Source organism: Chenopodium quinoa, unplaced genomic scaffold (genome assembly GCF_001683475.1).
Source record: "Chenopodium quinoa cultivar QQ74 unplaced genomic scaffold, ASM168347v1, whole genome shotgun sequence".
Taxonomy (NCBI): Eukaryota; Viridiplantae; Streptophyta; class Magnoliopsida; order Caryophyllales; family Amaranthaceae; genus Chenopodium; species Chenopodium quinoa.
Window position 1 is genome coordinate 374,928 of NW_018743175.1, and position 13,344 is coordinate 388,271.

Below are 13,344 nucleotides of genomic sequence, written 5' to 3' on the forward strand. Positions count from 1 at the left end.
TTTTTGGTTTTCTGTTTTTTGTTTTTAAAATCATATGATATATGTCATGTAATGAAATAAAAAATGGTCAAACTTACTAAAATCATGATAATATTGAAAACTGACAACAAAACACCTTTTTTTTTTGTTTCCTTTTTGGTTTTTTGTTTTTAAAAAATCAGAAAAAAAAATGTTAAACAAGCCCTTAGTTATTTGTTTAAAATTGTAACAGTATAATAGTTGGAATATAATTTGTACAATATTTGTATATGCATTTGTTTCTTAATATAGTGTCAATATTTCATTTTGCCATTTTGGATGTCGCATAATATTTCATGTCGTCTTTTTGCCATACTTTTTTCTTCTTCACATTTTTCAACACAAATCTTTGATTATGAATATAAAAAATTACATGCAATGCATGGAGAACGTACTATCACCGCGTAGTGTTGAAATGTAGATATACGAGTAGCCTTATTAAGTATGTATATGGCGGTTATAAATCAATTGATTATCTCTAAACGTTACAAAAATCTATCATGCTCCTAACTCTCTAAGCATGTACATTCTTATCTACATAGACACAATACCATTTTCTAATTAATCTAGATAACATCAAATAACCATAATAGAACTAAGTACAGTCGGGTGCATAATAGCCTAGGATAATCTCCCTCCAAACATTGAGCTTACACATTTCCATTTCCTTTTACTACTACCTTAACTAATTTAAGTTTAGCTTGTTTTTATTTGTTTTTGTGTTTATAGATTATACTCTATCTTTCAATCTGAGTAATGTAACAGGCTACCTTCCACCTTAGTAGTCGTCCACTTTGGTTTGTCTTAGAAGATAAAGTGGTAGTTATCTAATGATGATGGGGGGGGGGGGTGAGCCCTGTTTCACAGACATGTCCATCTCCTTACCCATCTTCATGTGTTATATGTTTGATGGGCCCAAAACTTAGTGGACTAAATAGCACTTGGATCACTTATATTGATTTATTTATTTATATATATTTCGTATAGGCGAAACCGATCTTTGATCTTAAATGTTGGGTATCATTTCTAAACTTTAAACAACTAAACTAGTTGACATCCATAATATTTCAAATTTTCAGTATCAATCCTAAATAGTTTTTTTATTTTTTTATTTTTTTTTATTTAGTAATTACTTGTTTTAGCGTGCTTTTCCGCTTTTCATGTTGAGTCATGTCGTGTCTTATCATGCTTTTCCAAAAACCATTGCGTAGGCTAGGCACGCAGAAAATATTCTATGCCATTTCTTCTCCAAGTCCAAGCCATTTTGCGTGTGTTTTTAGTGCATATCAATCCGTTGCTATTAGGAGACCAACCCAGCAACCTATCGATCTTAAGCAAGTATACTTCTTGGACCATATATGGTTTGGGCCAGGCTCTATTCATTTTGGATCAATCCTCAAATCATAATACCCTAAAATGATGGGCCGACCCAAATTCACCCTCTCACTGGGACACATCTTCAACCTCATTTCACCAACTGTTTGTAAGAACCAAGCTAAAACCCTTCACTCTCCTAAAACCCTTCTCCGGCGAAAAAAATGTCAGCGTTAATACCGGAAACTTCCCGCCGACTAATTACGTCGGAAAGTATCCGTTCGGCGGCGAAACAATCGTCAAAATGCCTCGTAATCCCCGTTCGTCTTCGCCGCGCCATTGAAAAATATCTTCAAGGTTTGTCCTTCATTTTCTCTCTCCTTCAATTTGTGGAAAAAAGTTCAAATTCGAGCTGAAATTAATTTAATTTAATGTTCAATTGATTAATTAGAGCAAGAAATGGGGCACATGAAGAAGAAAGTGCTGAGATTATCAGCATCATTTGCGGAAATTAAGGATGTTAATCGGTTGCTTCCAATGTCGATTTCAAAGGAGCTTGTTGAGGATCCATTGAAGTCGATGGAACAATCAAAGAGGTGGAAAATCAAGAGTGAATACGGTGATATTGGATTAACTTATACTGATGATGAGACTGTTGCTTATGTTGCCACTCGAATGCCTGCTGTTTATTCTGCTTGTTATAGAATCTTACGTGAGGTGATTATTTCTTTTCACAAATTTATTGCTATTGTTTGATTGTTGATGTTATACTTGGAGATGCTCTTAATGTTTAGGTCAGTGTAATACCATTCGTGGTATGAAAGTGGGCATAGGAACGTATTTCGCTACCTAGTTTTGTTGAATTCGGCGAAAAGTAACGAGTACCAAATTTATCTTGTGAATTTAGCAACACTGGTTTAGTTTCAAGGATATGGATAGGGTTTGCATTTGTGTCAAATCTTAATTTAGGTGTTTATGACAAATGGGATTTGTTGATGTTTGTAGATAAAAAGAAGGGTGCCTGAATTTTCTCCTGTTAATGTGTTGGACTTTGGGTCTGGTACTGGCTCGGCTTTTTGGTGAGAATCTATTTCTTTGATTTTGCAATCTTGGTGGAGTGCTGTAGTAGTTGTTTGTTGGTGTTGAAATTGTTTTGTGGATGATATTGTGCAGGGCGTTGAGAGAGGTTTGGCCGAAGTCATTGGAACGGATCAATCTGATTGAGCCCTCTCAATCAATGCAACGTGCTGGTGTTAGTCTTGTACGAGGTAATTAGTGAACTTTATTGCCTATTGGATGCATTGCATTAAGGTTTATTCTTGATTCAAACATATATTCTTTCCTTAGATATCAAGGACTTGCCACTTATTCACAGCTACAGTAAAATTCAATCCTTAACTCAGGATATCAAGAAGGCTGAAAGGGCACATGACCTTGTCATTGCTGTAAGTTACTACATAGTGACATACTGTAGTTTATCTCAAATGCTGCATTGTAATGTTTGTTTGTTTTGTCACTATAAACTACAATTTGTGCTGCTATTCATGTTTGCTTCTTTTGTTATTGCATGACCCTTTGCTTTGAAGTCCTATGTTCTTGGAGAGATTCCATCACTGAAGGATAGGATTGCTATTGTGCGTCAACTATGGGGTCTTACTCGAGATATTCTGGTATTTTGAAACTCATGGCTGAGCTAAAGTCCTTGCTTTCATGCCAATATATTGTGGGAATGAGATGCTATTTTTCTTGTTGAGGGAGATGCTTCAAAAGTTCAAAGTCTTAAAAACTTTACTTTGTCTAGCTACCTTGGTTTTTTGTTTGTATTTTAGACTTAAAAACTTGGAATTTTATTTACGCTAATTACATTCCTGTTTCTTCACTGCATGTTAGGTACTTGTTGAACCAGGCACACCTGAAGGGTTTAATATTATATCTCAAATGCGATCACATATTTTATGGATGGAGAAGAGGGTAAGTTGTGTGTTATGGTGCATGATTTGTGTCAGTACCCTCTAGGATATGTTGGGGCTATGTTACTCAGACTCAACCACTCGGGCCAGACATAGATATGCGTCGTGGTGGCAATTTTTAGAAACCTTGCATATTTTGGTTTCACAATGATGTGCTTGTTTCAAAATCTATGTCTGACACGGGCTCTTAGTGAATCTAAAAGTATGAGCCAGTAGAGCTATCTGGTTATGGGTGATTCTCATCCTTCTACACGTACTTATGATAATCATCTTTATATGTCTATTATGCTCCCTTTGACTTATTTTTTTTTATTTGTATAACATTACTTGTGTGGTTTCATTTCTAGAAACGGCGTAAACTTGAAGCTAAATTGCGTAAAACTAATGGTGCGGCAGAAAACTTAGAAGCTTCCAGTGTTGGAGCATTTGTGATTGCTCCTGTGAGTATATGACTCTATAACTTTGCGTTTTTCTCTCTTCCTTGCTCCCATACCAAAACATGACAAGAAGAGATTATTTACCTTTGTTACATGTTTTTGTCACAGTGTCCACACGATGGAACTTGTCCTCTGGCAAAGAGTGGAAAATATTGTCATTTTGTTCAGCGACTAGAGAGAACAGAGTCGCAACGTGCATTCAAGGTTCTCATTAAATATTTAATTCCCAAGTTGGCTTTTCAAAATGTTGTTTAGCATATATTTTAAGCTTGGAGCATTATCATTTTTAGTTGGTTGACATCAAGTCGGGACTAATCCACTGTAGTATTCTTTATGCAGATCATATTTGATTGGGTATACTAGCTTTAATAGGTTGACACCAAGTCAGGACCAAACCATTGTACTACAGTAGTATTATTTATATTTATACAAATCATTTTGATTGGGTATACTAGGAGTTACCCTGGGTTAAGATTCTGATATGGTTGAGGGTTCAAGTGTTTAAGGAAAGACCATTAAGCACCTACTTTTTTTGTTCTATGTGGTTGTCTTTGAGATGGAAAGAGTAGGGCAGTGTTTCTAATAGAAACCAAATCAGTGTATTAGAGGGGTGAAATTACTGAAATATATTAAAGTGAGCTATGTTGTGATCAAGCTTTTGTGTTTGTTATTGTCTTGCAGAGATCAAACGGTTCACCTTTACGTGGATTTGAGGATGAGAAATTTTCCTATGTGGTATTGAGACGAGGAAAAAGACCGCAGTGAGTATTTTACGCTTAAGCTTTACACTTGTAATTAAATTTCATTATGATATACTACCATTGTTTATTTTTGCTCTACTCTCTATAGATCCGTTGTTTAAGAAAACTTTGAAAAAGATGGTTGGGTGCAAGATAAAGTAGCCATTTTAATATGAAGCTTTGCTATTCTACGTTTTCCTATAATCTTTCAAAGTGCATACCCAAGTTACTATATCCATTTGAGGTGTCTGATATCATGATCTGTGCCAAGACTCGGATACTATGTGGAATTCGGGGTGTTGGGGTAACAATGGTAGGAAGAAAGGCAAATGGGAGCTTATCATGGAAGACAAGCTACATAATTTGCTTGTGGCTGCTGCAATACATTCTGTTAATTTGTTTCCAATAATCCAATGCGAGCCATTCTTTCCACTTCTTCCTTGCTATTGATTGTTCTTGATGTGAAGGTTTGAATTCCATGGTGAATGAAGTTTTTTTTTTTTTTTAATTTTTAATTTTTAATTTTTTTTTAATTTTTAATTTTTTATAAATTACTGAACAGGGATCCTTGGCCTCTTGACGGAATTAAGTTTGAGACCTTAAAAGAACTGCGTGCCAAAAGAATTCCCGAGGAACTTGAAATTGATTATGGTACGCATCTCTTATACGCTCCTTTATCTGCATAATTATTTTATTTTCCTAGAGATCCAGATCATTGCTCCTACCTTTCACAACTATTATTCAGTTTCCTTCCAAACAAAATTGATAACTACTTTATTGTGAGAGCCAAGAGGAAAGTGCATTGGTCCACAAATATGCAATGATTACTCCCCAAGGCCCCAAAGGTCCCATCTGCCCAGCTAGCTTTTTAGTTGGCCAAAAATGTTATTTCTGGAAATTTTCTTAAATAATGTTTAATCTGCTAAAAGCAAAGTCTAATAATCTAATGGTTGTAAATGCGAGAGCCTGCGGGAAGTCTCAGCTTCCTGATAATGGTTGTGAATGCAAGAGCCTCCAGGCTCAAGCTTACCTTTTAGCTTAACATGAGATGCCTATGCCTATCAGAGTCATTTTCTCTTTTCTATTGATTATTACCTCTTGTTTTTCTGCACTACAAACAACTGGGGAAAGGTAGAGATTTGTATACCGTGTTCACCCGCAAACTTATTCTATCGTGGTTTACTGGTTCTTTTATACTTGATCAATTTATAAATAGATCATGGTTGTTGTAAATTATTTTTATGATTTGGTACTAATTCTATATTGGTTCATGTACTTCAAGATGGATAAGGCCAATGACTGAAACCCATGGTTTTAATCTCTTGAGGGCTTACTGATAGATACAGCCCCTAACAAATAAGTACATCGTAGCATGCAAATCTTGGAAGCTTTCATTCCATTGGTTGCATTAGTGGCTGATGTAGTAATGAAATTGAGATCCATTGGGTAGGGTAGACCATCCTCTATTATTGACAACATAGTGAATTAGGAAACCTAATTTATATGCTCTATACTGAGGTCTTTTACTCGTGTTGTCATCAGCATTCCAGGCTTTCCAAGGACTTTTTCCTTGTGATCTAGACTGATGATTCTGTTGATTCTCTTTTCTCGAGTACTTTATACTTCTGATCCTTCACTAAATGCCCTAGTTGAAACATTTTCTTAACCAATACTAGCAAACTAGCAATGAGTCAATGAGAGTAATGTTGATAGCATTTTATATGAGGCGATAACATTTTTGAAAAGGAAGCAATGGCAATTGCTGAAGGATGAAATTTAATAAGCAGAAGTGTATTTTTGATTCAAACAATCTATAATCTATAATTCACAAAAAGCTGAAAAATATTTTAGGGTGATGTTGATTCAAACAATATAGAAGTATAATTTACAAAAAAGCTGAAAAGGTATTAAAATCTTTCTGTACTGTTTATATATTAAAATCAGTAAGAATTTTAACAGTACAAACAACAATGAAAGGATAAGGAGACTATCAACAGTCCCCAAAACTAAACTTATATATATAAGATGATCACCTTAGAGGCAGGAGTTGGGATTACATTCCTAGAATGACTAAGATTGACAAATCCTTGTATTTGGAAGCTCATTCAACACATGTTCAATTTGATCTTCCCCTTTTGTTGCTAATTGGGAACCAAAAATTACAAAATAGCAGGAATTTTTTCTTTTAGCTTTGCATATAGAGTATTTTCTTCAAACCTTCCAAGGAGGAACGATTGTCATAGTGATGCTTTTCAGGCTTGGTATTTGGTCTGGTTTTACTTTTTAAACTCTGGTTTGGATTGTCTTTTTTTGGCAAGTAATAAAATTTAATTGCCAAAAAAAATATTAGGGATGAAACATCATGAGCAAAGTGGGAAGTTTCCTTGAATTTGACAATAGTATTATTTCTTTCTCAAGTTCTAGTGCTCAGGTTTTGTCTTCTTGAGGCCCCTAAAAGAAATCTATAGCTGCTTGTAGTCTTGTACACTATTGCAACCTTTCTTTCTGGATTTGGTAAGCTTTGTAGCAGGCTTGCTTTATGCTGGGTTATCAATACTTAAGGATTTCTTTAGTGAGGTAGGTAGTCTACACTTCTTTTCTTAGGGCTAGGTTATTTTTATTCGTGTTAAAGAACAAGGCTTAGCTATTAGACTATTAGAGAATGAAATAGGAATTTCTACTTCCTAAGACTAAATATGGTAAATTTTGTATCTTGAACAAGGAACTACATCTCTAAACACAGTACATTTCTTAGACCCAGGCTTGCTCAAGTCTTGTGTTCATGTTTTTAGTTAGTTAACGTCTTATTGCTATACAATTTATTGTGTATAACTATAACATTGCTTGGACATTACCTACACCATTTATTTTCCCTCTAGGAATCGTTATCTAGAATAATTTAAAACTTTTGTGAAATCGTTATCTAGAATAATTTAAAACTTTTGTCCAGTTTTGAGGGCCTTTAAATTGCGTTTGAGGATTTGCATAGTGTAGCCTGGTTGCTTTGTTGGCATTTAGCCCAACAGGTGAAGGAAAAGTTGATACATTCTTTTCTGGTTAGCGCAGCTTGTCTTAGTGAGTCACTAATGAATTCTGATGCTGTTGAACTCTTCTGTTGCCACAGAGGACCAATCTGAGCTAGAACCTGATGAGATTGTTCTCTCTGAGGCTCCTCCTTCATATGATTCTGATGCAACTGAATCTGATACGGATATTGAGCATGAAGACGAAGAGGAAGGAGAGCAATCAAGCCGTGCAGATCTGGGAAGTGGTTGGGGTAGAATAATCTTCATGCCTCAAAAGAGGGGTAGACGTGTTGAAATGGATGTATGTAGGGCTACCAAGCATGATGGTTCAGAAGGCTCATTTGATCATTTGGTCGTTACTCGGGCGAAAAATCCAACCTTACATCATCAAGCTCGGAAGTCTTTATGGGGGGATTTGTGGCCTTTGTAGGTGAAGCCTATAGTAATGGAGAGTAGCATCTTTCTTGAATTCAGTCTGATTCAAGATTGCAGCACATTGATTCGTGTTAGATGCTTACATTTTATCCTTTGCAAGATACATGTAGCCACTATTGAGACTGGAGTCTTATAGTGACTCCATGGCTCAATTTGGGTATCATAGTGGAGGAAATTTTTTTGGGGAAAAAGAAAGATTGTGTGCCCCAAATTAACTATGAAGACCTTATTGGGACAAAAATCTCAGTTGTGACTGTTGGCCTCGGATTTGCTTGATCCTCTGTCAAGTTACTGGAGAGTGCAAGTTCAGATTGACTATATTTAAAGATGCGGGCTAACATGTTCTTGGTGTGCCTTTACCTTTGTGAATCTCAGGTGCATCAGGCTTCTAGCAATCTAGCGGACTATCCAGAAGAGCTGCTCCAGGTGATTGCAAGATCTTTAAATCTCCTTTCACTTCATGTATCATGTATATAAGTTTACCACCATATTTTACCTTATCTTTTTCCTGTCACATATTACTCTATTTTTTTCCTATCATGCTATACGAAGAATGCTTTTTTGAACTTGTTACATGTATAAACATGAGTCATGATTTATTTCCACATTACAGTAATTTTTCTTCGGTTCTCTTTTTTCACGGAGGGTTTGATACTGAATACTAATCTTAGAGTAGAGCTGTCAATTTGGGTGAATTGTTGCATTTGGTGAGTTGGTATGTTTACATATCAATTACAGGCTCTTACAAAACGTAAAAAAAAAAAAATATATATATATATATATATATATATATATATATATATATATATATATATATATATATATATATATATATATATATATATATATATATATATATATATATATATATATATATATATATATATATTCCATATGAAAGTGTAAAAAAAACATAAAAGGAAGAAACAGAAGGGTTTGCTTTGCCTAGCTAATTTCCAAAAGGCTTCCTTCGGCCACTCTCCTGGCCTCTGATGCTTGACCCTTTCATTATTAGGTCACCACAACTATCCAGTATCCACCAATACACGAGAGCAGACTCGAGAATGGTGTTTGCTCCTTTCTTGATTTCTATTATAATAGTATGACAGAGAATCTCAAATAAGATTTTCAAGTCACTCAGTTGCCCAGAAAAATTGTATAATAAAAACGAGGAACTGAATCAGTTGATACTATGGTCACTAGACAAAGTAATCACATCTGAGCAGAAGTAAATTCTTTAAATATAAAATTTACTAATCCAGGCATCAGAAATACCCCTATGTGGTAATAATGTAATATTCAACAACCTACTGATGCTTAATCCTACCTTCTGCTGTCTAAACTATCAATCAAAACTAGTTGAACTTCCTAAGCTACTGCAGTTTTCTATGCATCGGTATCTAAAATTAGATAAAGAGAATGAGGATTTGAGGGATTTCCCTGTTGGACATCGAACAGGTAGTCCATAATTATGATATGTTCTTATGAAACCATCTTTACCTCCAGTTACTATCACAAGCCCCCACATGTGTGAGCCACTCAATATGCTCTCACATACATTCCTCAAGAACTCGTAATCAATGTCTCCTTTGGCAGGCAAAACAGCTGTTGATGACCCTTTATCCTTCTTCACAGAACAGTAGTTGCCACTTGAAACAGAAGATTCCTGCTTATGTCTTGGTGTACTAGGTTGTCTAGTCGTTGAGGATTTTATATCTGGGTTGGATGTAAAACCATGCCATGGTACTGCGATTAGAGCATTGGGAGATGAGAAACTTTCAGAAGACCAAATGTTTTTGGGTTTGCTGTTTGTAGTTCTCTCATTGTTAATATGACTCCAGATATAAGCATTTGAATCGTCAGTAGCTGAGATGATGTGTTTCCCATCAGCAGTGAAAGATGCATATACTTTGCTTCTTCGATCAATTAGTGAAACACAACCTAATAGAACAAAATTGATACAACTAAGAGAGAGTCTTATATTGCTCAACAATTATGAACTACTGTATGATTCAGTCATTCAGTGATGATCCTCAATTGAAAATCAGAGTTGATGTTACGACTACCAACCTCTAAGCTTACAGATGATATCAGCTCCCTTGAGAATTCGGACTAGAGAGTCATTCGAGCTGACTACTACTTCACTTGGGTTACTTGGAGAAAACTGTGATAAGAAAAGACAAATTAGACATGAAATTAAAAAATAAATGCAGAAAGAAAGAACAGAAAAGAAAAGAAAAGAAATATATGCAGAAAGAAAAATGAAAAAGCTTGTAACCTGGAAACTAGTTATCCTCTTGCAAGTTGTCTTCTTCTTGTCTTGCAAGTACATAACAGATGCTCGATGCATAATATCATCTGGTGCATGCAATATTGTATCAGCAATTTTCTGAATTCAAATACGAAAAAAAAAATCAAAGATCTGTAACCCTATACCAGGCGGCTAAAGTTTGATAGAAATGGAAGGAATGAAGAATGAATATTAGCGAAAAACATAATAACCGAACAAACCAATCTTGTAGACACTAGGTAAAGTACTCAAACAAACATGAAAATTATGCTAAAGTGTACAAAAGAGGACATAAAATTTCTTTTTTATCTACCAAAAACAAGCTTATATGTAGTTTCATGCTAATTGGCAATTCTGATGAAATTTAGCATCAGATGACTTAGCACAGGTGTAAGAAACATAACCTGCGATTTCAAAAAATGAGCAGTTTCCAACCATTGATCCAACAATACCACCCTGTAATTTGGCAAAAAATCTCATGAAATTTCCGATATAACTTAGAGAGAGGGCTAAGAGAGAAGCTAACTGCTATATTGACCTTTCCATCAGGACGATAGCAAACAGCAGTGACGATTTCCTTCATATCAATCCAGTCAACCACTTGACGTCTTAGGACATCCCAGATGCGGACTTTTCCATCTATAGAACCGCTTATGAAGTTATTGTCATTAGTGGGATTGAACTGTGCACAAGTTACTACATAAATGGAATGAAAAAGAGTCAAAAGGTTATTGTCAAGACAATGACGGAGAAAAACATTTGGTTTAAGATAAAGAAAAATCGCGTCTAGCAGAAACATGAACTTCATATTACCAAAATCATTGTGAGGAAAAACTTTTAAACATCGGCTATATCCCACTTTCCACAGGCGCACTGTCTTATCAACCGATGATGACAGCAAATGCTGCATTGAAGGTAAACAAGGAGTTCATAGAGATCCACACACAGATTATTCATAGCAACACTGCAGTTGATTATTGCGAACAATTAGAATTTTTAAAGGTACGTTTGAATGAGCGTATTTAAAGGAAGAAGAGGGATGAGAAGAAAAAAGAGGGATATTGGAAAGAAAATGCAAGCTCACTCCACTTTTTACCACCTTTCCCTCCCTACCCCTCCGCTTTCCTCTATGATCACTAACCTAACAGATTGTAAGCAACCATAACTCTATATATCATTTTTCTAAATTAGTTCCATACTAACCCCATTCTTAGACCATGAGATATCCGGGATCTCACCCTCATGTTCGCGGAACTCATGCCAAGGCTTCTCTAAAATACGAAACACTTTGCGAGGGACCATAATACCGTTGCCAGCAGAGTGCACATTTCTTCTGCTTATTCTTCACATTGCCTTCCTCTTTACACTTCAGAAAGCAAGCCAATTTTGGAATACCATTTACAGAAAAATTCAAACCTGCAGATGCAACACTGAAGTTCAAATGGTCAGAAACAGTCATCCATCCCTCTTCAACTATCTTCCATACGTTCAAAGCTCCATCTTCTCCACCATTGGCAAGATATTGGCCGTCAAGACTGAACTTCATACACAGTATTGAGCCCTTGTGAGCAGAAAATTCTTGCATATGATACATGGAAGACAACTCCTTTGACCACTTTTTGTGAGAATGAACATGAATTTTCTGGCTTCTAGAACCAAAGAGTTCCCGGTTGTGAAACACCTCATTCTTTTCCTTATCTTTGTTAAACATATTTGCAGCTTTGAAGCTAAATCTCTTCAAACACCCTTCCTTGCACTGCAATTTCCTCTTAAACACCTTATTACACCCTTTTGATGATTCTCTTGTCATGAAGTGTTTAACAAGATTAGGTGATCCATATGTCTCCTGAAACTCATCAGTTGTATAACAAGAACTCGAACCAACTTCATGAAGTTTCCTAGGCATTCCTTCATCATCTGTCTCCTCTACTTCAAACTCTCTCCCATCTTCCAAGCACCGAATTCTGCACAACACATCCTGATCTTCTTCATTTACTACTTCATGATTCCGACCAGCCAATCCCTTCCCTTTGTCATGCTCATTAGCTCCTGCCGTCCTGTCACTACTCACTGTGATCACACAAGAATCATCAGGCCCTTCTCTTGCAGTTTAGCACCGATCTAAAACAAAAGTCGTTGTTCTTATAAAATCATCACGTCGTTCATCAATACTTTTGGGGTTTCCACTCCAAAAATCATAGTGCAGACTATTAAATGAATTATTACTAGCTTGTTGAATTTCAGAAGTACAGCCTTCAGAACAATCTGATCCACTACCACAACTAGATTCTGAAGAAATCTCTTCAAGGGCGTCAAAAAAATCATCATGTTCTATACATGAATTAACCATAATTTCCCTTACATTATCTGTTAACTCTATTCCTTCCAATCGCTACCTCATCATCAAACATGAATTCAATGTCAAAATATATCACATTGACATTGATCAGCCTTCTAACTTAGAAATTGTACACACGCGACCATTCAATATAATGTAGCACATCATAAGAACATGAAAAAAATAAACCACCTCGAAATTGTACAACTTCATTAGTAAGCTGCATTTTTACGTGGACTACAACATAACTTTCGCATATACGAACCAAAATTCTGAAGCATGATCAAGAACAATCAGTTCATATCGTGTGCTGTAAAAACCAACATGCACAACGTTGCCTTAAGGATGCAAATTGATCAACCCTTGGAAAAAATTTAAAAGGGTATATACTCACCAACAACTTCCTATGTAAATTTTATCAACCTGGGTACACCTATTTGATGTGGATTAAGCAACGTTCAAACTATTTTTAGGTAGCAATTCAACAAATTAGGATCAAGAAAGAAAATGTAAAAACCTTGGGACATAAATTTGAGAATGGCTATAATTGATCTTTCTCCAGTTTGGACGTTGGTTTCTGTAACAGTTGCCTTGATTTATTTTTGCCCAATTAGCCTGTGTTTTTATAATTTTGTTCTTGCAATGAGATACATAGAACATCTCATATTCTGTAGAACAATTAACTAAAAAAAGCCTAAGGTTAGTTGTAAAGGAACACCCCCCCCCCCCAAACCAAAAAACAGAAATGGAGACTTTGGTCCCTTAAAAAATGTGAA

At 35.6% G+C, this 13,344-nt stretch overlaps 3 protein-coding genes across 4 annotated transcripts; 1 reads left to right on the plus strand and 2 right to left on the minus strand.

Moving 5' to 3' along the window:
• The first annotated feature begins 869 nt into the window (after positions 1-869).
• LOC110732273 (methyltransferase-like protein 17, mitochondrial) lies at positions 870-8,675 on the plus strand. The gene is made up of 12 exons (XM_021912188.1): positions 870-1,689; positions 1,784-2,049; positions 2,338-2,411; positions 2,506-2,600; positions 2,680-2,777; positions 2,919-3,002; positions 3,223-3,303; positions 3,650-3,742; positions 3,848-3,943; positions 4,421-4,500; positions 5,042-5,130; positions 7,604-8,675. The coding sequence occupies exons 1-12, from the start codon at positions 1,557-1,559 to the stop codon at positions 7,933-7,935; spliced, it is 1,521 nt and encodes a 506-aa protein (XP_021767880.1). The 5' UTR covers positions 870-1,556; the 3' UTR covers positions 7,936-8,675.
• A 184-nt stretch (positions 8,676-8,859) lies between these two features.
• LOC110732218 (WD repeat-containing protein 44-like) lies at positions 8,860-11,096 on the minus strand. Of its 2 annotated transcripts, XM_021912137.1 has the most exons (4): positions 10,635-11,096; positions 10,219-10,298; positions 10,011-10,104; positions 8,860-9,881 (listed from the first exon to the last, which is right to left on the minus strand). In XM_021912137.1, the coding sequence occupies exons 1-4, from the start codon at positions 10,708-10,710 to the stop codon at positions 9,286-9,288; spliced, it is 846 nt and encodes a 281-aa protein (XP_021767829.1). In that variant the 5' UTR covers positions 10,711-11,096; the 3' UTR covers positions 8,860-9,285. The 2 variants fall into 2 exon arrangements, with proteins under 2 accessions (XP_021767829.1, XP_021767828.1); XM_021912136.1 differs by having other exon boundaries at positions 10,011-10,298.
• A 389-nt stretch (positions 11,097-11,485) lies between these two features.
• On the minus strand, positions 11,486-12,580 carry LOC110732795. Its single transcript, XM_021912801.1, has 2 exons — positions 12,403-12,580; positions 11,486-12,300 (listed from the first exon to the last, which is right to left on the minus strand). The coding sequence occupies exons 1-2, from the start codon at positions 12,578-12,580 to the stop codon at positions 11,486-11,488; spliced, it is 993 nt and encodes a 330-aa protein (XP_021768493.1).
• Between the last annotated feature and the right edge of the window lie 764 nt (positions 12,581-13,344).

Coding starts and splice junctions, on each gene's coding strand:
- LOC110732795 (XM_021912801.1), bottom strand. CDS start 12,580: ATGGTTAATTCATGTATAGAACATGATGATTTTTTTGACGCCCTTGAA. Junction 12,301..12,402: donor TTGGAGTGGAAACCCCAAAA/GTATTGATGAAC, acceptor GTGTGATCACAG/TGAGTAGTGACAGGACGGCA.
- LOC110732218 (XM_021912136.1), bottom strand. CDS start 10,710: ATGAGATTTTTTGCCAAATTACAGGGTGGTATTGTTGGATCAATGGTT. Junction 10,299..10,634: donor CTCATTTTTTGAAATCGCAG/GTTATGTTTCTT, acceptor TGCATGCACCAG/ATGATATTATGCATCGAGCA. Junction 9,882..10,010: donor TATCATCTGTAAGCTTAGAG/GTTGGTAGTCGT, acceptor TTGTTCTATTAG/GTTGTGTTTCACTAATTGAT.
- LOC110732273 (XM_021912188.1), top strand. CDS start 1,557: ATGTCAGCGTTAATACCGGAAACTTCCCGCCGACTAATTACGTCGGAA. Junction 3,743..3,847: donor GAGCATTTGTGATTGCTCCT/GTGAGTATATGA, acceptor TTTTTGTCACAG/TGTCCACACGATGGAACTTG. Junction 3,944..4,420: donor AGTCGCAACGTGCATTCAAG/GTTCTCATTAAA, acceptor ATTGTCTTGCAG/AGATCAAACGGTTCACCTTT.